Below are 22,347 nucleotides of genomic sequence, written 5' to 3' on the forward strand. Positions count from 1 at the left end.
GGCAAAGTCATTTACTGTGCTTGGCAGGCTGGCACCTTTGGCCAAATGTTGGTACAAACGTGCGTTTTCAGGTTGCAAACCTTCCTTTGTGCCTTTGGGGGTTGGAGAACTCCCTGGAGCAATCCGAGGGTAGGAGATTGTGTCAGTTCTGTTTGTTTTAGAAATTTTTAACAGTTTAAGCTGTTACTGCAACCCAAGGGTCCTTATAAACAGGAATCTGTGTGAGCTTTGGGCTCTTACAGCGTATGATTGACATTGGGCATAGCCTTCCATTTTTAAGTAATTGAGGTGTTTGGTATTTTCTTGCCTGGCATCGACTGTTCTATTTTCTCTTCTTTTTCTGCCTTATTTCTTCCTTCAATTCTCCTTGTCCTTTCTGAATGCTTGGAGAGTTACAGACCACAGTTTTAGACACAGGGCAGAAAATCCCATGAAATTATTTAGTCTCACCTGTTTTTTTGGGTTTTTTTCTTCTTAATTTATGTATTGTTTTAATGGGGGGTGGGATAAGTGTACTTACTTGTTTCTTTTTAGAGGAGGTACTGGGAATTGAACCCAGAACCGTGTGTGTGCTAAGCATGCATTCTACCACTTGAGCTATATCCTCCCCTCTGGTCTCATCTGTTTTTTATCTCTCGTTTTCACTTTTACCATATTTATAGCTACCACTGTTGTATATAATCTAGGACGTACTTTATGCAGCAGTAGGTAATTTCCCCACCTAGAGGCTTTCCCCATCTCAGGCAAATAAGGTTCAAATCCTTTGACCTGAGTCTGTTGCCTCACCTAGAATACTCAAAAGTCGACAATGGTCCTAGTTCCTTTCCTATCAAATCTAAACCCCAGCTAAAAGCAGATCTTCCTTCAATCTTAGAATGTCTTTATGTTGGTGCCCCACTTTAAATAAGCCAGTATTGCTTTTTTCATCCCACCATGCCTGTCTGCTTCCAAAGCCATTTTATATATCCTCTGATGTTCCTACCTTCTTGGTCATTTGTGCCTAGCCAAACACACAGATCAGGTCTCCCTGAGTAATTCTTTCCAAACTTAACCCCCATCCCATTCAGATAATTTATTTATTTGTTTTCAAATGTGTGAGTATCTTTTTTCAGCACCAAACAGTACATTCCTAAGATGTGTTGACACCTGCTCATGGACTCCCTATACTGGACCAAAGAGAAAAAGCAGTTATCCAAGCCAGGGGATTCCAATCAACTGGTCAAAGTTTAAGACATGATTAGTTGAAACTACTGATGGTTGCATGCTTGAAAATTCATCTCTCTTTAATTCCTTTCCCTAGTTCTTGCACATTCACTCTCATTTATCCCTCCTATACCACCATTTTTTTGGTGATATATTAATATAACTGTGTGCTCAAACAAGTTTGGAAAATAATACTTGCTCTGTGTTAGGTCCTTTCAAAAGTGTTCAGAAATAACAATATATGTTTCATATAATATATACTGCCGTGATGTGTTCATATTTCATTTCTTTACAGTTTATATTTAGATACTTTTACTGTTCCTGGGTTTACATTTGTAGGTTACATTTGCTTTTCAGGTGCCTATATTAATGTATCCTCATCGTTTTATCTAAATTTAAGTAATTTTATTGTATTCCCTCTCCCACGAGATTCTTGATTCAAGCCTTTCTATTTAACATGAATTTACATTTTTAATCTTAAGAGCATGAAATTAAATTGTAGAAAGAGCCACAACATTGTGTCCTGTGACAAGGAACTGTTTCATATTTGAAACAGTTGTTAATTCAGCTTAATTTAAGGAAATGTGTTAATAGACAAAGTTGATAATGTCACCCAAAAAAAGCATGACAATAATATATAAAGATAATGATGTTTTTATTATACTAAAGACAACATAAGTCAAAAAAGAATGAGTAGTATACAATTTAAAGAATTGTTTTCTTCTAAAAGTTATAAGCTTTAAAGCTGAAAAAATTATATGTATCAAATATGTAAGTGAGAAAAGTTAGGCTTATCATTAACATTTTAAAAACATTAGGTTTTGTTATTTGTTATAGTAATATTTATAAATACATAATTTTATTGATTGGATCCTAAAGTAAAACGATAAAGTAAATTTAGGATTTTTTTGTCCTTGGTAAAAAGTTATAATACTCTTAATTCACAACTAAAGTCTTTAGTTGTGTGTTTCTTTCTCACATCACAGTGAATTAAAAATGGCATATAACAGTTCATTTGATGTGTGTTAACTATATTTAGATATGTGTATTATAATCCCCTGATCACAGTTTCAGCAGTACTTTAGCAAAAATGATCAAAAACCAAAAGTGTTGAAGATATAGTTCTAAATTATATTCATCTCAATTTAATGATATGAATTTTTTATGTGTAAATACTTTGTACAATTTACACTCTCAATAATAAGACTGGTTTATACTATAAATACTGTCAAGAAAAAAAATAGATCAAAAGTTCCCATTGTATGTATGGTTATCTTACTAATACAAACATTTAAAAATTAAATGGCTCAATTAGTAAAGAAAGAAAGAAATATGAAACTTTACATTCTATTTACTACCAACTATTTCACAGTCATAGCTTAGAGACACTAAAGTTTGCTCTTAATAAGGATATGGACATTTATTTCCTTAGAAAAATGAAACTGACTTTCCAGAAGGTCCTCACACTACTTATCCAGTAACATTCAAGCATTTGTAATGGCAAATTATTAGCAGGAACATTGAAGTGTGCCAAATTATTAAATACACCAAGCGCTCCATGTTTCCAGGTGACAAAATTGAGCTAGTTAACGATGTATTTGTCCATATTCATTTGCTTGCAACTTCTCCAAAATGTCATCCAGTGGCAAGTTGTTAAGGCTAACACCACATATTTTTAGACTTTAGAAAATGCAACCACACTTTCAGACACTTCAATACAAGAAAAAACATTTCAGTTCTATTTTCAACAAAAAGAGTAAAATTGTTTTCTCATCAAAAATCTAATTTAATCTAAAACTCAGATATTCTGTTCTATAGAGAGCATGATATAAAGCAGTGGTCTTCAAACATTTTTGCTCAGATGTCCCCTAAGGTAATTTTGACAAATGATATCTTATATTTAAATTATATGGATATATACATATTTAAATTATATGCATATTTACATGAAAATTTTCTTAAGTTTAGTTACAAAATATGCAATTTCTGCTATATTATAAATAGTGACTTTAAAATAAAATGTAAATCTGTCTCTCAAATGTATCCCATGTAATATTAATACCATACTGAATTAATACTACTATTATTCTAAAATAAAATATTTCCTTGAAATTGTATTTCCTTTCTACTTTCTCTACAGAATTTTATTCTACTTTGAATCTTGGAAATCTGTTCTTGACCACTCTATTATACTTCGTTGATGTAAACTTTATACAGACTACAAGCAAATACACATTTATATTGAAATTACCTTTAAATTAATTTTCTTTGACCATCGGCTCTAAATTTTTTAAGTTATCTCAGTTGAGTTATCATTACAACTATTATGGGCATGCAGTTGATCTAAACAATAAACAAATTACAAATTCTGACATAAAATCATTTAAAACAAAAGGTGTTTTAATTAAGAAATGTATCTCTTATGGGAATGCATTGGGGGACGTGTCTATAAGGGCTTCATTAAAAATCTGTTGAGTTTACCCTTTATTTGGTTCTCTGGAGAGTTTACTTTTCCAAGAAATTCACCTTAGTCAAGGGCAGGCTGAGTAAGAGGTATGCCTTTTTTGTATAAAGTTAGGAGAATGACCCCCAGTCACATTTTAGGCAGATCAGTGTAAGGAAGTGAAGGATTTGGAAACTGATTCCTTTAACATTTTCTGTGCTGCCCCAGCCCCGCCAACACCCCTTGAAAGTCTCTGCAGACTCCTAGGTTGGCCCCATCTCAGTCTAAGTACCACTCCTCTGGGATCACTAGAACGGTGTTGTCAGTTCACTTGAGCTGTGCTAAGAAAAAGTACTTTTTCCTGAGTGACTTCTTTGACTAAACAGCTGATTTGGAAGGTTGCTGAGGTGCTACTATGTTCCATTTTGAAGTCTGCGTTTTCACCACTGGGCTGGACAGAGAGAGTGCACAGCTCTGTGTCATCTGCGCCGTCACACCCTGTTAATCAGCTGATCCGTTCTGAATACGAAAGCCATAGTAAGGAATCAGCAGAATAGCACCATCTGTTACACAGAGCTCAGTGAGGAGTTTCTACGTCTGTGGAAAAGCACTAGGAAAAGAAATAATTACACAGCTTTTACACATAAGTAAAGATGGGCGTAACAATCTATTAAAACATTTGAAAACAATTCTAAATTTAAAAAATTAAAGCTATGTACTACTATTGCTCATCTTAAAATGTAACGAATTTTTTCCTTATCCTGTGGAATGTCCTAAAATGTTGGCCCAATTTTAGTACCTCGGCTTGCTTCAAGCAGAAGCAGAAAAGCTTCCAGAAAGGATATGTTTGGTGTTCAGCCTCTGCAGATACGAGTTGACTTTATCCTGGAATGCCAGTGTGGCTTCACATGCACAAGCATCTTCTGTGGAGATGAGTCTTCGTGCTTCTTCAATGGCTGACGGGAAGGACAGTACACAAAGTGTTACAGCTAATTAGAAATCATAGCAAATCAGGAAATCTATGATTCAGCACTTCCATTTTTAAGACTTACCTAAATACATTTCTCTAGAAGATAAAAGGATATAAGAGCACAAAGAAAGAGGAGAAAATACTGTGGAATTTGAGTGTCACAGAAGAAATTGAGTTAGGAGATACTGAGGAAAAGTTTACAGCTGTCAAAGCTGTGGGATGGTAACATGAGAGTTCATTATATTGTTCTCTATACTTTTATGATTGTCTAAAATTTTCCATGATATAAAGTAAGTGTTTAAGAAGATGATGTAGTGCAGGGGGAGGGTATAGCCCAAGCGGTAGAGCGCATAGCTCAAGTGGTAGAGTACATGCTTAGCATGCACAAGGTCCTGGGTTCAATCCCTAGTACCTCCTTCTGATCATAACTAAACCTAATTATCTCCCCAAATAAATACATTTTTTAATTTAAAAAAAAAAGAAGATGCCAAGAATGCAGAGATAAGGCAATCTCCTTGTGATCCTGCATCCTCAGTAAGAAACGAAAATGAGGAAAACAGTCCTCTATTTGTGTGGTTAAAATATTTTAAGGATTAAAACTAGGTAATTCCCGATTTCCTGTACAGACTTATTCCACTGAATGGTTTGAACTCAGAATTCTAGTTCTTACCCATAAATACTTTGGAACTAAAAATTCAGGTTTCTATTAACACTCAAGCAAAGAACCTGGGAGAAAGATAATTCTAACCCCAATTTCTTTCTGTAATTCAGTGAGGCAGCTATTCCTACTCAGTATTGTAGCCCCTAAAGTTGCCTAACAGAAATAAGAGTAACTTCCCAGGTCTGAAAACGCGTATAATCTTCCAGCTGAGTAGTAGTACTGCCTGAGGACAGGCAGTAGTCCTTTCCGCCTACATTTTCTCCCACATGCTACAAAGAAGATATCAGGCTGGGGGACCACAAATTCACTTGATTAAATATAACCTATGTAGCAGTCCAAATCCTACTGAAACTTTCAGGGATAGCCAGCTCAAGTCCCCATCTCAATTGGTTAATTAGTAAACCCCAAAGTATTTACTGAATATCAAGTACCTGCCCATCATCCCTGTACAAAGTATAAAATTGGTACCTATGACACTTTTCCAGTGTATCTTGCCTGACAAACTATAAGCTCTGTGAGAGAAGGGGCTCAGTGTAACATCCTCACTAAAACACCCCATGGAAAATTGGGATGTTGCACAATTGACATTTGAGAGATGGATCCATTCACAATAGCATCAAAAAGAATAAAATGTTTAGGAATAAATTTAACAAAAGTAGTGTGATACTTGTACACTGTGAACCACAAAATATTAATCTATCTCCAGGTCTTTCCTCAGGACCTATCAGAGTACTTGATATATGACAGTAGTTCCGTGAATACTTGCTGCACAAATAAATAAGTGAATGGCTAAAACAAGTGAGGTCAGAGCCTAAACCACTACAAATCATGCTGGAATCCTCACCTTCCAGGAGAAGAAAAAATGCCCAAGACCGATTTTTCTGAAGATTAAACACTTAGGTCAGGTGACAGTACCCAGACATATTCAAGTTCTAGAAGCAAGCTGCTCCTTCTTATTGTTACCATCCCCAAGAACTGATCCATACTTGACTTCAAATGAAGAAATATCTGCTGAGTAACTCAGGTATAATGGTAGACGCTAGGAATACAGAGATATTCTGCCCTTGAGGGCTGGGGCTTACAATCTACAGGAGCATAAAAACAAAAGTCCAAAACCCTTGAGTTTTCTTCCCCAAATATGCTTCACTCTCAGTCTTCCCTGAATAAAGATGCCCCATCCCCCCCCCCAGCTGCTCAAGTGGAATACGAAAGCCATCCTTATTCCTCCCTCATTCTATCCCCAACATCCAGTTTATCACCGAGCCCTATTCATCCTCCCTCCAAAACATATCTGGAATCAGTTTACTTCTATCATCAATGCCACTGTCCTAGCCCAACTGCAATAGCCTCCAAACTGGATTTCCTCTGCTCTCCATCCTCTTCAATCTACTCTTCACACAGCAGCTAGAGTGTAATATAAACAGCATTATGTCACTCCTCTGCTTCAAACTCTCCATGAATTTCTCATAGAATTTCCCTTGCCCCAGAATATCAGCACAATCTGGCCCCTGCCTAACTCTCCAAACTATCTTACTCCACATTCCTCCTGGCTGGTCATGCTTCCATCACACTGGTGGCCTTTCACTTCCTCTCCCCTCTAAAGCCACCACACAGGGCCTAGCATTGCTTCCCCTCCTCCTGCCAGCCTCCAGTCTCAACCTACCTGCTGTCAATTCTCAGATTTCAAATGTCACCTCCTCAGAGAGAGCCCCCCAACCTGAAATAGTTTCCTCCAGCCCCTATTCTGTTATTTTCCATCATTGCTTATTTAATTTATAAATTTGTATTTTTAAAAAAAAACAGAGAAATGATGAAGTCAGATCACAGAAGAAAGAATGCCTGGGGTGGAAAAGTAGAATTATCCCATTCTGAAGATATCTGGGAACCACTGGAGGATTCTGACCAGGAGCAAGACTCAGAACTGTGCTTCAGACTTGGAGACAAGAAAGCTTACTCCTAGAAGACTGTCCTAGCTGTATGAATTAGGCTTAAAGGGACAATCTTACCTGAACATGTCTTCTTGTCTTCATTCAAGGTGTAGCCATTGTAACAATCGCAGTGGTAAGAGGTGGCCCCGTCATTCACACAAATGTGCTGGCAACCGTGAGAGCCCAGAGCACACTTGTTACGAACTGACCGGGAGTGGGGCAAGAAATAAAATATTCACAGATTACAATAGGAAACCAAACCCAGACTTCTGGGAGAAAAGAACCTTTGGTTTGGTCCCAACAAGTACAGCAAATAACAAGCATGCAAGTCTGCAGCCTCTGGCCCCCGATCTGTGGCTCCACGTTTAATTTACAAGCCTTCCCACTGCCCAACAAGGGGAAGGCAGGTCATTGCAGGGAATCCGGCCCATGTCATGCACCCCAGTTTTAGAATGGCATTCATTATTACTTTAAAATATGAAAAATACTAACTTGCCCCATCTTGTCTTTTTCTTCTATCTCCTTTTGCTCTCCTGTGCTTTCTACCATGAGACGGTATGGCTTAGTGTTTGAGAGAATGTGTCACCACCAGGGCAAGTACCTGGATTCAAATCCTGGCTCTGCTACTCAGCAATCAAGTGACTACAGGCAAGTTGCTTAATCTGTTTGTACCTCAGTTTCCTCATAGTTTCTGTGAGCAGTAAATGTGTGACAGCATCTAAAATGCCTAGAACTGTACATGGTACACAGTCGGTGCTAACAGCTCCTGTTACCTGGAAGTGTTGCCTGGAGTTGTCTGCATTAACTGAAAATCTTCTTTGATTTCTTTTTTTAATAAAATGTTCCATTTTTATTCCATAATATCTGTTAGTTTACATCCAAATTTGTTTTTGTTTCCTTTTTCCAGGCCTTCTGTTTAAAGGCCTCAGTTTAAAGTACCAAGTGGGAATATTTGTGATGGTTTGAGATGTGTGACCATGAGGCCTCTCCATCCAGGTGATTTAGTCCGCCCCTGAACAAACCAACACAAGCCACGCCCCTTGCCCTTGCCTCTCTCCATCTAAACCTTCCCTACCTTCCAAAGCCCACCTCCAGCCCCACCCTCTCTGTGTCTGGTCCAGACATCCTACCTCTGCCGCTCTTAGTACCACCAGTCCCTGACTACTTAGTCCCTGCTTCCTTAAGGTGCTGGTTCTCTTTGCACCCAGAGGCAGAAGCTTCCACTTTATAGCCCCACAGTGCTTAGCACAGTCCTGGGAATAAGTAGCTGCTCAGTACTCTTTTACTGATCTCATTTTTTTAAAAAAAGGAGACTTGGTGATATTCCATTTCTTTTAATCTCTCTTGAAAAGGTCATATAATATATCTCCTCAAGGGAGAAGAAAAAATACATAAAACCTAAAAAAAATATTGAATATGCTAAAACGAAACACCACTCGGAGAGCTAGGAGCTTCTCTAAGGAGTGTTTTTACATTATAAATGCCACCCTGTTCTGCCAGTGAGTTTAAATCAAACTAATGAGGATTAGCAGTGCTGGCATAGGCTCCCTCACCAAGTCATAAGGCTCAGATTCACCCAAGATTGATCATAGAGAAACTGTCAGGAAAGGACTTGCTTCAAACTTACTGGAAGATCTGTGTGGGTCTAATTCAGTCGTTTACAAAGTCTCATTTACTGAAACGATCCAGCTTTAAGATTAACGCTACAGAAAAGTTCCAGGCCAAGTTTTAACTGGAAAAAGATCACTTCAGCCTATCACACCAAATAGTTACTGTCCAACTGACTTCCTCTAAAGTTTCCTATTTGCTTTACAGAGCTATAAAATTTTCCTGGATAAGGACCCTGCATTCAATTAGCTTTTCTCATATCCCCTACTCCCTACCCATTTCCAAGTAATTTTCTGAAGTAAGCTGTGTTTGCAAAACCTAATGAGCTCATTGCCCTCTGAGCACTGTGTCTTGGTCTGTAAACATGGTAGAATGTCTGAGGCCCCGACTCTTTACATTACCTTTAAGAATCTTCTCTTGGTAAATTGCAAGTTGGTTTCACCACAGTAGAAAGAGCCACATGTGAAAGGGTTTATTGAATGGACTTTACCTGAACATGTTTTTTTATCTTCATTCAGAGTGTAGCCCTCATAACATTCACAGTGGTAGGATCCAGCTCTGTCATTCACACAAACGTGCTGACAGCCATGTGTACCAAGCGCACACTGATCTTGAGCTGCCAAACGAAAGTCCAGAAGAAAAGAAATTAAACGTGAAAAAGTCTTTTATTACCCATATAGAGAAATCTTATTTGTAGGTAGAAATGCAGAAGCAGAAAACTGATTAGAAACCATTCAAAGTCATCAGTCATATTTGTTCTTACCAAGAAATTAGCTGAGTAAAACAAAATCGTACACACATAATACTTATTCTTCTATCTTCCTCAACTCATGTTCACAATCATTTTTACTGAGTTTTCAAAATCTGAGTATCTCATAAATACTCTGTAAAGCATTCCTTGTAGGTTTGTTGTATTTATGCTGAATCTGAGGGATTCCAACAGTTGTGGGGCTAATTATACTAGATTCAGAAAGACATTGAACTAGAGTTTGAAGAAACCATAGCTCAACCCTCTCTCGTAAAAAATAAGGAAACTGAGTCCAAAGGAGACCAACTGACTCAGAGCAGCATCAGAACTCAAGACCCAACTTGCCACTCAGTGATCTTTTCTCTGTACTGACATATTTTTAAACTATTTTTTAATCTTTGAACTGTTCATTTTGAAATCACTTCAGGCTCACGAAAAAGTTGCAAAAATAGTACAAAAAGTCCTGCACTTCACCCCATTTCCCCAAAGTGTTAACATCCTATACAAGCACAGTGTCATTATCAAACCAGAAAATTAGCACTGATACAATGCTATTAAGTAATCTTTAGACCTTTTTCAAGTTTTGCCAATGGTTCCACCACTAACGTCCTTTTTCTGGTCCAGGATCCAGTCGAGGATCACAAAGTGCATTAAGTTGTCACATCTCCTTAGTTTCCTCCAATCTGGGACATTTCCTCAGCCTTTCTTTGCCTTTCATGACAGTGGCACTTTTGAAAATTACTGAAAAATTATTTTGTAGAATGTCTCTCAACTTGGGTTCGTCTGAGGCTTCCTCATGATTCTGAGTTTTCAGCAAGAATACCACAGATGTGCTGTTGGGCCCTCAGAACATCATGTCAGGGGATCCACATCACTATGTGTCATTGCTGGTGATGTAATTTTGCTCACTTGGCTGAAGTGGTGTCTGCCAGGTTTCTCCACTATGAACTTACTGTTTTTCCCTTTGTAAGTAATAAGTATCTTGTGGAGTGTTATGTGATTTTAATTTACTGGAGTGTCTTTAGCATCTGGAAAGGACTGTTGGGGGCTGGGTACAGAGAAGGAAATGAACAACACACTCACACATGTGGGTCATGATACACACATGCTGCTGTTTCTAACGTTTCTAATAAGAGGTGGGAAAAGCCCAAGATGGCGAGAGAGGAAAAGAGATCAAGTTCCCCATCGATGGACCCCCCTCCCTAACGCTGGCTAGGGAGGCAGGTAGACAGGGAAGCAATAGTAAAGCCCCCTGCCCCACTTACCGGAACACGTTTTCCTGTCTTCATTTAAGGTATAACCCTCGTAGCACTCACAGTGGTAGGAGCCCGCTCTGTCGTTCACACAGATGTGTTCACACCCGTGAGTGTTAAGAGCACACTTATCAATAGCTATCAAAAGACGATCAGGACAAATGTCAACGTACCGGAAGCGTGGTAAATAAATGATTGTGGGCCATACCACACACACACACACACACACACACACACACACACACAATGCTAATGAAACAAGACAGACTGGCACAAGAAGGAGACTACTGGACTGGAGGTTAGGAACCGACGACCCCTGGTCTTGGCTTCTTCACTACCAGGCCCCATGACGAGGATTATTCTTTTCCCTTCCTTAGGTCTCAGTTTCACAACCTATAAAATGAGTATGTTGAATTAAATAATCTCTAAGTTTTCTTCCTCTCAAAAACTTTTTTCTAGGATTTTTACAAAATGGACCTAATTCCCATTCTTCACTGACTGTATGTGACAACCCATATGGCTGATGTGTGAGAACCTCCCTAAGTTTTCTTCCATTTCTAGATTCCACAAGTGTCTACAGTCACAGAGGCCAGAGTAGCTTGTATTTAATTAATTATTTAATTAAATAAATCCAGGAAAAAAATTCAAATCCTCAAAAGGACCAAGAGTTTGGGCCCCTTTCCACACTAGCCCTTTTCCCTACTGGCCCTTCTCTCTAAAACTAGTAATAAGTCCCATCAGAGGCTGTTTTATGTATTATCTCACTTTTCTTCTCCTGTTCCCTCTCAGGGAAAATAGTTGATAACAGAAAACCAGCCAAAAGGCAGTGAGGAGAAAAGCATAAAGCCAGTCTACAGCCCAGAGAGTGAGTCCCCGCGTCAGTCGCAGTCAGCCGCCATCCCCTAAGCAGCCCTCACCTGAACACGTCTTCTTATCAGCATTCAGCAAATAGCCCTGGCTGCACTCACAGTGGTGCTTGCCTTCCCCGTCACTGACACACACGTGCTGGCACTGGTGTGTGCCAAGCATGCACGGGTCCGGAGCTGTGCAAAGAAATTTATAACAGTCAACGTCGACACGTAAGAAGCATTTTAGATACTTTCTCTCCCATGTCAAAAACACATTGCTCTCTGGGTTCCTCTCCAATGCTATCTTTAGTTCACTGTAAAAACTGGCTCTTTTCCTCTGTCCCTGGCCTATTACAAATACCACTCTTAGTAATGTTTAAATTAGTAACTAGTAATGTTACTAATTTAAAATCATAGATCTTGAGGTTGACTTCTCAAAGGAGAAAGAGAATTTTGAATTTGGAGCCCTAGCCAAACATTGACAGAAGGCAGGCAATTTGATATTTTATTCAGCATATCCACCTGACCAGAAAAAAAGACTTTTGCTTCCCAACAAGAAACAGGGAGAACAATAAAGTACTTCCTGAAGTTCTACGAGCTAGTGGTCCCACTGCAGCCAGAACCCAGTTTGCAAGGGTTCTATAGTTTGTGTCTAAACAGAATTCACACTCAGACATTCCTCTTGGCCTGGAACCCACTCACTCTTGGGCAGCAATATGTGTTTGAACATGCAAATGGTGGAGGGTAATGCAGGTAACTGTCTTCTGAATATGCAACATGGGTTCCTAAACTCAAATGTATTTGCATGCAACCTTAGGGGCTCTCCTATCTGCCAGGAGAATAAACTCATATGCTATACACAAACCATTAAAAAGAAAAGGAAAAACACAATAAATAAGATGATGTTAGCTAAACTGCATCTCCATCTTTTTGCTCCTGGAGTCATTTCTATCTCTTTGGATTTTACTTTTTTCCTAGTGACATGTTTTGATAGAAGAATCAATGAATGGAGTCATTTCTGAGAAACCAAGGAGGCCTGTTGGAGGAGGCCAGCACCCCTGTGGCAGGTTACCCAGCATCCACTTTTTGGCAACAGGACAAGGCTAATATTTTCCCAAGAAGGGCCTTTTCATGGAATAATCTTTCCAGCCCGTTGACTACAACAAGCTACCCCTCAGTCTTTTTTCCACAGAGAGGACATTTTTCCCCAGAACAAGCAGGCCTTTTGTACCAGAATGAAAAGATGGCCACTCACCACTTGTTACTTTATGTCCTTCAACCCCCAACCCCAGGTGCTAGCTTTGAGACCCAGTCTTGCCATAGACTAGTATCTTTTTGGAAAAGCTCTCACCCACAAGCACAAGGGGTTTTCCTGGGAGAAAGAAAGCCATTTTCTTTTGGGAAACCAATGAATGCCGAGTAGATGCCACCAAAGCCAAGGACAGCTTGTGAAGGCCCAGTGTCCTGGGGCAGGAAAGACAAGGGGGCCCCGGCCAGGTCTGGCTTAGGTCCTGACCGAGACTTCATCTCCCATTTCCTGACAAATTGTTGATTGCTGAGTTTCACCTTCATTTATATAAAAAGTCTTCTTGAAATTTACAATTGTAGTTATTGATTCACTTGTTTGTCTCATTCCCACCCTCAGACTGTTGCTGGATAGTAGAGAGGGACTACCTTTCTCTTTGTATCATCAGTGATCAATAAATGCATATTGATAATACAAAATGTGGAATAGATTATATAGCCAAAGGTATCTACATTTTAAAATTCACCTGAACGGGGCAGGGCCGGGGTATAGCTCAAGTGGTAAAGTGCGTGCTTAGTATGCAGGAGGTCCTGGGTTCAATCCCCAGTACCTTCTCTAAAAATAAATAAACTAAATATATCCCTCCTCTAAAAAAAAAAATAATAACACTGCTAAAATTCACCTGAACTGGAAATCTGTCCACACCTGCCTGGATAATTCCATAGGGGGCTTTGAAAGATTATCTCCAAATGATAAAAAAAAAAAAAGCATGAATACAGAGAAAAATAGAAATTTTAAGATGAAAAACAAAAATAAAATAATTAAAATTAAAAAGTTTGAGTCCCACAAATTCACAATCCTGATCAGTGACTAAAAGCAACATCAGCTTTGAATGGATTCATATTCGTGGGTTTGGCTGATACATGCTAACAATTCTAATTAAATCAGCACGTTCGTATTTAAACTCCATCCTAAAGGAGGAAAGGAAGACAGTAACAGAACGATCAAAAAACAAAAAAACAAAAACAAAATATACCCTGCTTCTTGCTAGCTCACAAGTGAGCTAAATCCCAGTCTCCCTGGTCCCTAATCCTGCCCATCCACAAGGAATAATCTGAGAAAGAGCCAATCTGAACACTAGCGTATTCCCTAGTGTGCACTCCGACAGTTACGCTGAAATATAAGCCAGCTGATTCTTCTGTGGACAGACACACTTCGCCGTCTTCTGCAGGAAAACAAACAGGGTTCTGTTAAACCTAGAGATGGTAAAACTAAAGAAAATATCTGGAAAAACTGTGGTGGGCAGAAGGGAGAAAAGAGGTGTCTTGAGTTTTTAATTTTTTTTTCCTGACCCTGTCAGGGAACAGCAGGATCATTTATCCTGGATATTTCCAGAACTTCACATTTCTAATGCAAACATGAAGATTTTATGAGCAAACCAAGTTATATATATAAGGCAGCTATATTCCTAAACCAACAAAGTGTGTTTAAGTTCGTTAAAAAAAAAAAAAGCACAAAAAAGCATTATTTATAAAAGTTTTCCTTAAAATCTCCACCAAAAGAAAGAAAAAAAAAGAATAAATCTCTTTTTCTTCGGATGCACAATGTCTGACTATAAGATCCTTTCTAGTTGGAAGCAAAGACTTACCACAGAAGGTTTTCTGGAATCTAGAGGAAAGTTTCTCAATGACCCCATAGGTCTCCACGTAGAAAACGTGCTCGTCCAGGGGTTCACTGGCCATCAGCTTGAGGGACTCCATGTCTGCCCGGTCCACACCCACAGCGTAGAGCTCAATACCCGTCGCCCGGGCCCGAGCCGCCACCTCGTTCACCTGGTCCTGGGGCCGCCCATCTGTCACGATGATGGCCACCTTAGGGATGTTGGAAGTGGGCCCCCGAGCTCCTGCCTCCACTGTAAAGGCTTCGTCCATCGCTGTCTGGATGGCCAGGCCGGACATGGTGCCTGTAGACAACGGTGTGATCCGCGCCACAGCCCGTTTCAGGGACTGCTTATCTGAGTGGGTACTGAGATGAAACTCAGTCTTCACGGTGCTAGCGTAGTTCACCACTGCCACCCGCGTGTCCGCAGCCCCGATGTCCAGAGTGTCGATTATCCGCGAGACAAATGTTTTCACTTTGGTGAACTCCAGGGGCCGTACACTACGGGAGCTATCAATGATAAACACCAAGTCCAAGGGCCTGCTCTTGCAAATACCTGCAAATAAGGGTGTGGGGAACAGAAATGACCAAGCCATGATCAGACCACAGTCAGAAACCCGGCAGTTCTCCCACCTGGAGAGCTCTGGGATTGGAGACCAGGCAACACAGCATCCTCTGACCCCATATTACCCCTGTCTGCTAACTTGCCCAAGACCACCCTCCGTTTGGATGTTGAAAGCATTGAGGCTTTCAGAACTCACTAGTGAGAATTCACATAAAGGTGTGACTTCCCCTAAATATCTCTTCTATAGACTGGCTGAGTCCTGAAATTTCACTTGGAGTCTCATCCCTCTGTGTAAAGTTTTGCTCAAAGTTTCCTCTTGACTCTCAGGAATAAATGGATTCCAGACCTTTCTTGGGCACTTTGTGCACCTGAGTCAACGGGACAGTGTTCCTGAACCATGTGACAGGTGAACTCAGGGCAGCCTCATGGCTCACTCCCCTGCCCAGGCCTCACAGACCCCTCAGGCAACTGCAGCTTGAGTTGAGGCACACGTGTTCTCCTGGTGGCTTCATTTTTTTCCTCCACTCCCAAGGTGGTGAAGACTACTCCAGAGTGGCCCTAAATTCTCCCTCCAACTGGTCATTCACTCCTGTTTAGTGAACTATGGGGCCCAGCCAGCCCTGAGCTATAGCTTGAAAGTGGAAAGAAACAGATTAAGTGGAACTTAATCTGGTCCATGCGTATTGCATTTGCATCTTTGTGAGCATGTCTTGTTTTAAGAAGCAGAGATTTTTGACATGGTCTCTATCCTACTTCCCCCACCAAACTCTCTTAGTGACCGCTTTCATTTTTCATTTACCAAATTTTTTTCTTGAAAGCTTACTGGGTATTAAGCCAAAGGGCTACTAAAGCAAGTCAGCCAGATTCTCTGCCCTCAAGGAACTTGTATCTTTCCCACCCAAAAGGACCTGGCACATTGTAGCTACATAGTACATTTCTGTTTTCATCTCGTCTTATTCATTCCCCCCTGACAATCTCATTCTACTCTCCTCTCTCTCCTAGCCACCAAAATCAAGTCCAAAAGTCTGGCCAGGCTAAGAGAGAAGCTTTTTTCAGGTCATTCCTCCTTCTGTTTCAGCACATACCCACACACACACGCACACACACATCATATACACCAAGCCCTAAATGGAAACGAGATACCTGAGCATGACGTGTCATTAGGGTCTTTTCTTTCCTAATAGGGGGCTGAAAATTGATGCTACTCTAAGAAGGCAATTTACTTCGTGTGTAGGGGGAAAAGAAATAGGTATTTATTTGTTCAAAATAAATTCCTAGGCTAAGCAGTTGATGACAGAAAAAGCCCTGTCTGGAACAGGAATTATGCATCTATATAGATTTCTTTTAAAAACTGAAAACTATCCTCTTGGTTTTATCCTGATTCCTAGATGTATTAATTAGAAAAATAAATAATATTCTACTTTCAATAACATTTTGGCGATCACAGGATTCCAACACCACAACCCTATGATGTCAGAGATGCAGAGGTTGTTTTTATACCCATTTTACAGGTGAGAAACCTGAGTGTCAAGGAGGTATAAGAGCTTGAAAGCTGTAGAACATGGATTGGACTCCAGGTTTCCTAACTCCTATCCCAAAGGGACTTTTCACTGCATGGTTGCCTCTCTCTGAGGCAACATTTTCCACCACAGAAATCAACATTATCCCATGTACCTAGTCAACATCCTGCATGTTGACTTTGAGCCACCAGCCTGAAATATGCTGTATGTCATGTATTTAGCTAAGTCAAAAAGAATTAATTCTTTTTTATTTTTTTTAACAACTCCAGAATTTCATTTCATCCCTGATTGCTATGCAACAAGAGCAAAGAAGAAGAAAATCTTTCTGGAGGATGGATCTGGATGTTTTTGCATAACTGGAATAAAAGGAAAACTATGTCTCTAACACTGCTGTCACTAACACCCAACTGATGCCCTTACTAAAATCTAGGTTATGTTCTTATAAGTAAACATGTAGGATTCCTTCCTTCTCTACTTGGTTTTTCAGATGGAATCATCTATGGGAGGTTACAGAGGGTGAGGTGGGCAGAATAATCCCCCCCCACCTCATGAATATGTCCATATCCTAATCCCCAGAATCTGTAAGTATGTTAATTTATGTAGTAAAGGGGATGTTGCAGGTGTGATTAAAGACTTGCGATGAGGAGGCTATCCTGGATTATTCTGGTGGGTCCTATGTAATTACAGAAGCCCATAAAAGCGGCAGAGGGAGGCAGAAGAGGAAATCTGAGAGATGGCATGTGAGAAGGACTCACACTGCCTTTGGTGGCTTTGAAAACGTAGGGGGAAAGCCATGAACCAAGGAATGAGAGCAGCCTCTGCAAACTGGAAAAGGCAAAGAAACGGATTCTCCCCTAAGATCTTTCCAAAAGGAACGCAGCCCTGCTGACACCTTAATTTTAGTCCAGTGAGACTAGTGTCAGAGTTCTGATCTACAGAATTCCTAGATAATAAATGTGTGTTGTATTAAGCCATTAAGTTTGTGGTAATTTATTACCGCAGGAATAGAAAATACAGGGGGCCTGACTCGGATGGCAGGACATTCTTTGAGTATCTGCTTACTTCCTGATTTGGACCCTCTCCTCACTGTTTTTGAATCTCATTCCTCTTTACTAGTTAACAGCACTTTGATTCTCAGAAACCAAGAAAATGGAGAATCTGAATTTCCTAAAATGTTTCCTTATTCACAATAAGTGTCAATTTCTGATAGTTCCACTAGAAATAAAAGCCCATAACAAAGCTTAGCAATTTCTGGATGCAAAAAGGAGGGAATTTGGAAAAGAGTGGAATGTGGTGTTTGTTAAAGAATTATCATTCAATATTGAGTTGGATCCCAGGTAATGAAGGACAAGTGCTGCTTAGGGGAAATATGACCACCCAATGCAGAATCCTTCCTCTCTCTCCCAGTTCCATCCCCAAGGGAAGTGGATCAGGACCAGAGGTAATATTTACTTCTGGGAGATAGGTTTCTCCCCTACCCCCATTCCTGCCTGGCCTGGAGCAACCAACTAGCTACCAGCTGAATTTAACCATTGTAAACCCTGGCACAGCCTGTCTCAATGACAATGCTCTCACCATTTCAAATCCAGCCCAGTGGAGCTGGTGCAGTGAAGAATCCCTTGTGCTTTTCATCAACATTATCCAGAAAGGTGCAGGAGGGGTAAACAACACAAATCAGGCTGAGGCAGATGAAACTGGCCAGATGAGACTGAACATCCAGAAAATGGTTTGGTGCAGCCTCTCTTTAACAAGTCTGAAGCTGGACTTTTTGGTAATGAAGATAAAATCTCATATAAACCATATTAAGAGCTTGGTAGCTTGGAGCAGTAGAAAGACCCATGCTTGGAATACCTGAGCTCTGAGTTTTACCCCAGGCTCTGAGACTGATTTGCTGAGTCCCTTTGGTTTGACAATCCTCAGTTTCCCTACATGTACTGTTAGGGATTCAGTCAGATGATCTTCCAGCTCTGCTGCTCTAGGAGCTTTGCTCTGCCACAGGAACCAACTACTGATCCAAAAGAGAAATGAAATTGTTCGCCAAAGACCCAAAGTGTCTTGAGTGTTTGAGAATGTAAGAGAGTACAGGTTGGGGCTGGGACCCAGTCAATCAGAGAACTAAAAGCAGAATCTCAGGAAGGGTTTATTGAACTGAACCAAAGGTGGGAATGGGCAGAGAGCTGGGAGATACCCTGTGTTCCCACAGTTGCCCCATCCTCCCTGCCCAAATCTCAGGGGGCAGTTGCTAGAGTTCGAGCTTCTGGAGATTCAAAGTCTAGCCCTGGCTATGAGTGCCCTTGGGCATCTCCCTTCCCTTCTCTGGACCTCAGTTTTCCAGAGTTCGTTGGGGAGGGGATCATTCTCCTGCACCGTGGTCTGGCGCAGACTGGGATGGAAAACACACCTGTCGGATGACGGAGGCTTTTCCTCCTCATTCGACGCTGGATTCCCCTGCCCACCCATCCACCCTGCTGGCACCGGCCCTGGATCTCCCTTCCGCCCTCCTGCCAGGGCTCCCTCCCTGGGGCCCTCTGGGCGTCCCTCTCGGCCTGGCCCCTCTCCCGCCCTCTCCCAGGCCATACCTGCGCCGCCGACCCCCGCATACGGCGCGCCGGTGGGGGCGGCCAGAGCGGAACGGCGTCCAGGGCTGCCCCCTGGGCCGCGAGTCCCCAACCTCCGGAAGCCCGGTCGGGCCTGGGGGCCGGGGGCGGCGGGGGGCGGCAGCAGCAGCAGCAGCAGCAGCAGCAGAGGCCAGAGCAGCAGGAGCAGTCCCGGGAGGTGGCGCGGCATGACTGGCTCGGTGCTTTTGCCCGTGTCTGTCGGCGGGTCGTGGCTCACTCTCTGGCTGGGTCAGTCGCAGGCCTGTGCCCGGCGCGCGGGCGGCTAATTTAAAGGTCCCGCGGCCCTGAGCCCCTCCCCGTGGCCTTGGGCCACGCCCCACGAGCGTACGCCCCGCCCCGCGAACCCGCCCAGGGGCTGCGTGCAGCCTGGTCCGCGCATTCCCGCTGCGGCGGACGCGGAATGTCTGGGACAAGCTGGCCAGCGGCGCGGTACCTGACCCCGGCCCGCTGCCCCTCCCGTCCCTGTCTGGGTGGGCTCGGCCCGGTGCCTTCTGGCCCGGTTCTGTCTCTCTCGAAACTTCTGCCTTGCCTCTACACCCGGGGACTGCCCGACCTTCCACTCACCCGCCTGACCTCCAGGCGCCTCTGGCCAGCGTCCCAGGCTCCCAGTTTAGGAGGCTGGGACTCTGCCATCCAGCTCCATCCAGGTTTACCTGCCTCAAGGATTAACTCTGATCCTCACACTACATTCCTTTCCCCAGCCAAGTAACCCAAGTTAAAAAAAAAAAAAAAAGAAAGAAAGAAAAGAAAAGCCTCACAGATTCTAGCAGCATGACTAGAAATGCTTTCATCCCAGCTTCAAACATCCGTAAACATTTGAACTTATATTACCGGGAATAGAAAGTCAAACATACATTCCCCAGAGAGCCCCCGTTAGCTGGAAGGACAGCCTGTACAGACAGGCTTCAAAGGCTCTCCCTTTATCCCACTTCCTCTCCAGAAGAGCGACTGTGGCAGCACAGGGCTGGAGGCCAACCAGGGGACCCTCCAGGAACTCAGTCTACCGGGAGAAAAAGAAGCATCAATAGTGTACTTGTCTAAGGGACCATGCTGAATTCAAGGAGAAACTTGCTTTGCCTGAGAAAACCAGGAAGCCTTCTAAAAGAGGGGTCATCTCTGAGCTGGATGGTAAAACATGACAATAAACACGAGCTCCAACAGATCCTGTCTGGTCTTCTTGCTTTCAGACGATTGCCTTTTGAAATCTACACTCCACATAGTAACCTTAAAATCACTTCTCTTATTAAACCTTGCAACTTCACTTCCAGTAAAATCCGAACTGCTTTTCATGGCCACCTGGTCTACCTCACTGACCACACCTGGAACTTACTCTGCCCTCCATACATCAACCACACTAGCCTTCCTCGGTCCTGCAGGACACCAAGCTTGTTCCCAACTTGTGGCCTTGGCACCTGGTTGTCCCACCTCCCGTCCTTCATCTTCTCTCCCCACCCCACTACACCCTCTCCACTCATCACCGCAGAGCAGCGGTTCTCAAACAATTTCTCATCCCACTAAACCTCACAGAATCGACACAACTCCATCAGTGTTAGCAAAGTGAGAGTCGTAAGAAGGGGAAATGTCTCTCAGCTCCCAGTGAGAATTCACCTATTTCAGAGGATCTTAGAAGCTAGAATGTTATAATGGGAAAGGGACACTAAGAAGACTGAAAGAAGCAATGCCAAGGTGAGAAGTTCTTGTCCAATACAATGTCTGCCAGCTCTCATGGACATATGTCATTTGTTCATCGTCATGCTCTTTGGATGATCCTCAAAGCCTTTGAACACCCTTACTCAATTTGCAAATTCCAACTTTATGAGTCAGCACCTCCCTGAGTAGAAGCCAGCAACTTGATTCCCAGCATCTCTTGCAGCTAGCATATATGCAAAATGACCCAGACTTCATTGATAAGATGAATTCGCCTTTTTGTTTCAGCATCTAGTGGTGAGAAGAAGCAAGCACTTTGTCGTCTTCATTCTGACAAGGATGGGAAGACAGCTAGCTTTCAAAGCAGCTATGGAGAGGGAAGAGCTGGATACAGTGCCCAGGGAAAGCAGAGTGAGCTTGGCTGTCTGTGCCCATCAGTAGTGGCTCTAGGTGTCCCCTAGAGCTGACCTGCAATGTAACTTGGAGTGTTTCATGACTGTGTGGCTTCCAGGCTTGATTCTCACCCTCTTTCAGGAATTATGTAAGTCACTTGATATCCAGGGTTGCATATAGTGCACTATTCATACACATAGTCACCACATATTTATTATAACAGAGGGCATTCCTTTTCAATAAATGGCCATGAGGTATCTTGAGGAATGGATGGCTTTTCATATGCATTTTGGACTAGTAGTGGGACTGATAATACCCTTCATATATCCTTTTTCTGCTTATTCTAGCTGGAGTGAGTTCTGTTTGCGACTGTTAACTTTATCTTACAATTTTCACCTTTAAGTACCACAAGGGAGCATTATTTTATCAAAGAGCTCAAAATAAATCAAGAATCTCTTAGCTCCTTGGTGAATGACAGGACACATTAGTTGCCAGTAACTTAGATGATTTCAGATGCACATCTATGCGTATTATACCATCTTGGATGAAATGAAAATTGTCTGATAAATTGGTGTCTCCAGAATTCTTTCCATGAGTTCACAGTCTTACATCTGTGGTCCAGTAATTCTAAAAACAAACACAAAGGCAGCTCTTCTGGCAAAGAGATCCAGGTGGCCCCAGGGGCTTCTGGTGTGTCACTAACTTACTGGCTACTGGCCTAGGTTGTAGCCATGTTCAGGAAAAGACTAGAATAACTTTTAGATAACTTAAATATTTAGGTAGTGAGGAGTCCATACAAATTTCTTCAACTTTAAGGACAAAAAATGAGGGGGAAGGGTATAGCTCAAGTGGTAGAGTGCATATATGAGGTCCTGGGTTCAATCCCCAATACCTCTTCTAAAAATAAGTAAGTAAATAATTACCTCTCCCCCCAAAAAAAAAACTTTAAAAAAAGAAAAAAAGTAACAAAGATTTATGTATACTTTGCATTGTTTTTAATTTTTTAATTATTTTTCGAATAGGTAATGCATATACTT

The 22,347-nt window shown here is 41.8% G+C and overlaps 1 protein-coding gene across 2 annotated transcripts; it reads right to left on the bottom strand.

Annotated features, from left to right (window-relative positions):
* Positions 1-1,846: 1,846 nt before the first annotated feature.
* On the bottom strand, positions 1,847-20,055 carry MATN3 (matrilin 3). 2 transcript variants are annotated; one of them, XM_032497085.1, is made up of 9 exons: positions 19,835-20,055; positions 19,232-19,511; positions 14,557-15,123; positions 11,732-11,857; positions 10,827-10,952; positions 9,304-9,429; positions 7,284-7,409; positions 4,492-4,602; positions 1,847-2,845 (listed from the first exon to the last, which is right to left on the bottom strand). In XM_032497085.1, exons 2-9 carry the CDS (start codon positions 19,437-19,439, stop codon positions 2,790-2,792), a joined length of 1,446 nt encoding a protein of 481 aa, XP_032352976.1. In that variant the 5' UTR covers positions 19,440-19,511; positions 19,835-20,055; the 3' UTR covers positions 1,847-2,789. The 2 variants fall into 2 exon arrangements, with proteins under 2 accessions (XP_032352976.1, XP_032352975.1); XM_032497084.1 differs by having other exon boundaries at positions 19,232-20,055.
* Positions 20,056-22,347: the final 2,292 nt, after the last annotated feature.

Source organism: Camelus ferus, chromosome 15, assembly GCF_009834535.1.
Source record: "Camelus ferus isolate YT-003-E chromosome 15, BCGSAC_Cfer_1.0, whole genome shotgun sequence".
Taxonomy (NCBI): domain Eukaryota; kingdom Metazoa; phylum Chordata; class Mammalia; order Artiodactyla; family Camelidae; genus Camelus; species Camelus ferus.

What these genes read in the sequence shown, in the direction of transcription:
- MATN3 (XM_032497085.1), bottom strand. Translation starts at nt 19,439, where the DNA reads ATGCCGCGCCACCTCCCGGGACTGCTCCTGCTGCTCTGGCCTCTGCTG. An exon ending in AGACAGGAAAACGTGTTCCG is followed by an intron (nt 9,430 to 10,826) that starts GTAAGTGGGGCA and finishes TTCGTTTGGCAG; the next exon opens with CTCAAGATCAGTGTGCGCTT. An exon ending in GCAGAGGCTGAACACCAAAC is followed by an intron (nt 2,846 to 4,491) that starts ATATCCTTTCTG and finishes ACAACTTGCCAC; the next exon opens with TGGATGACATTTTGGAGAAG.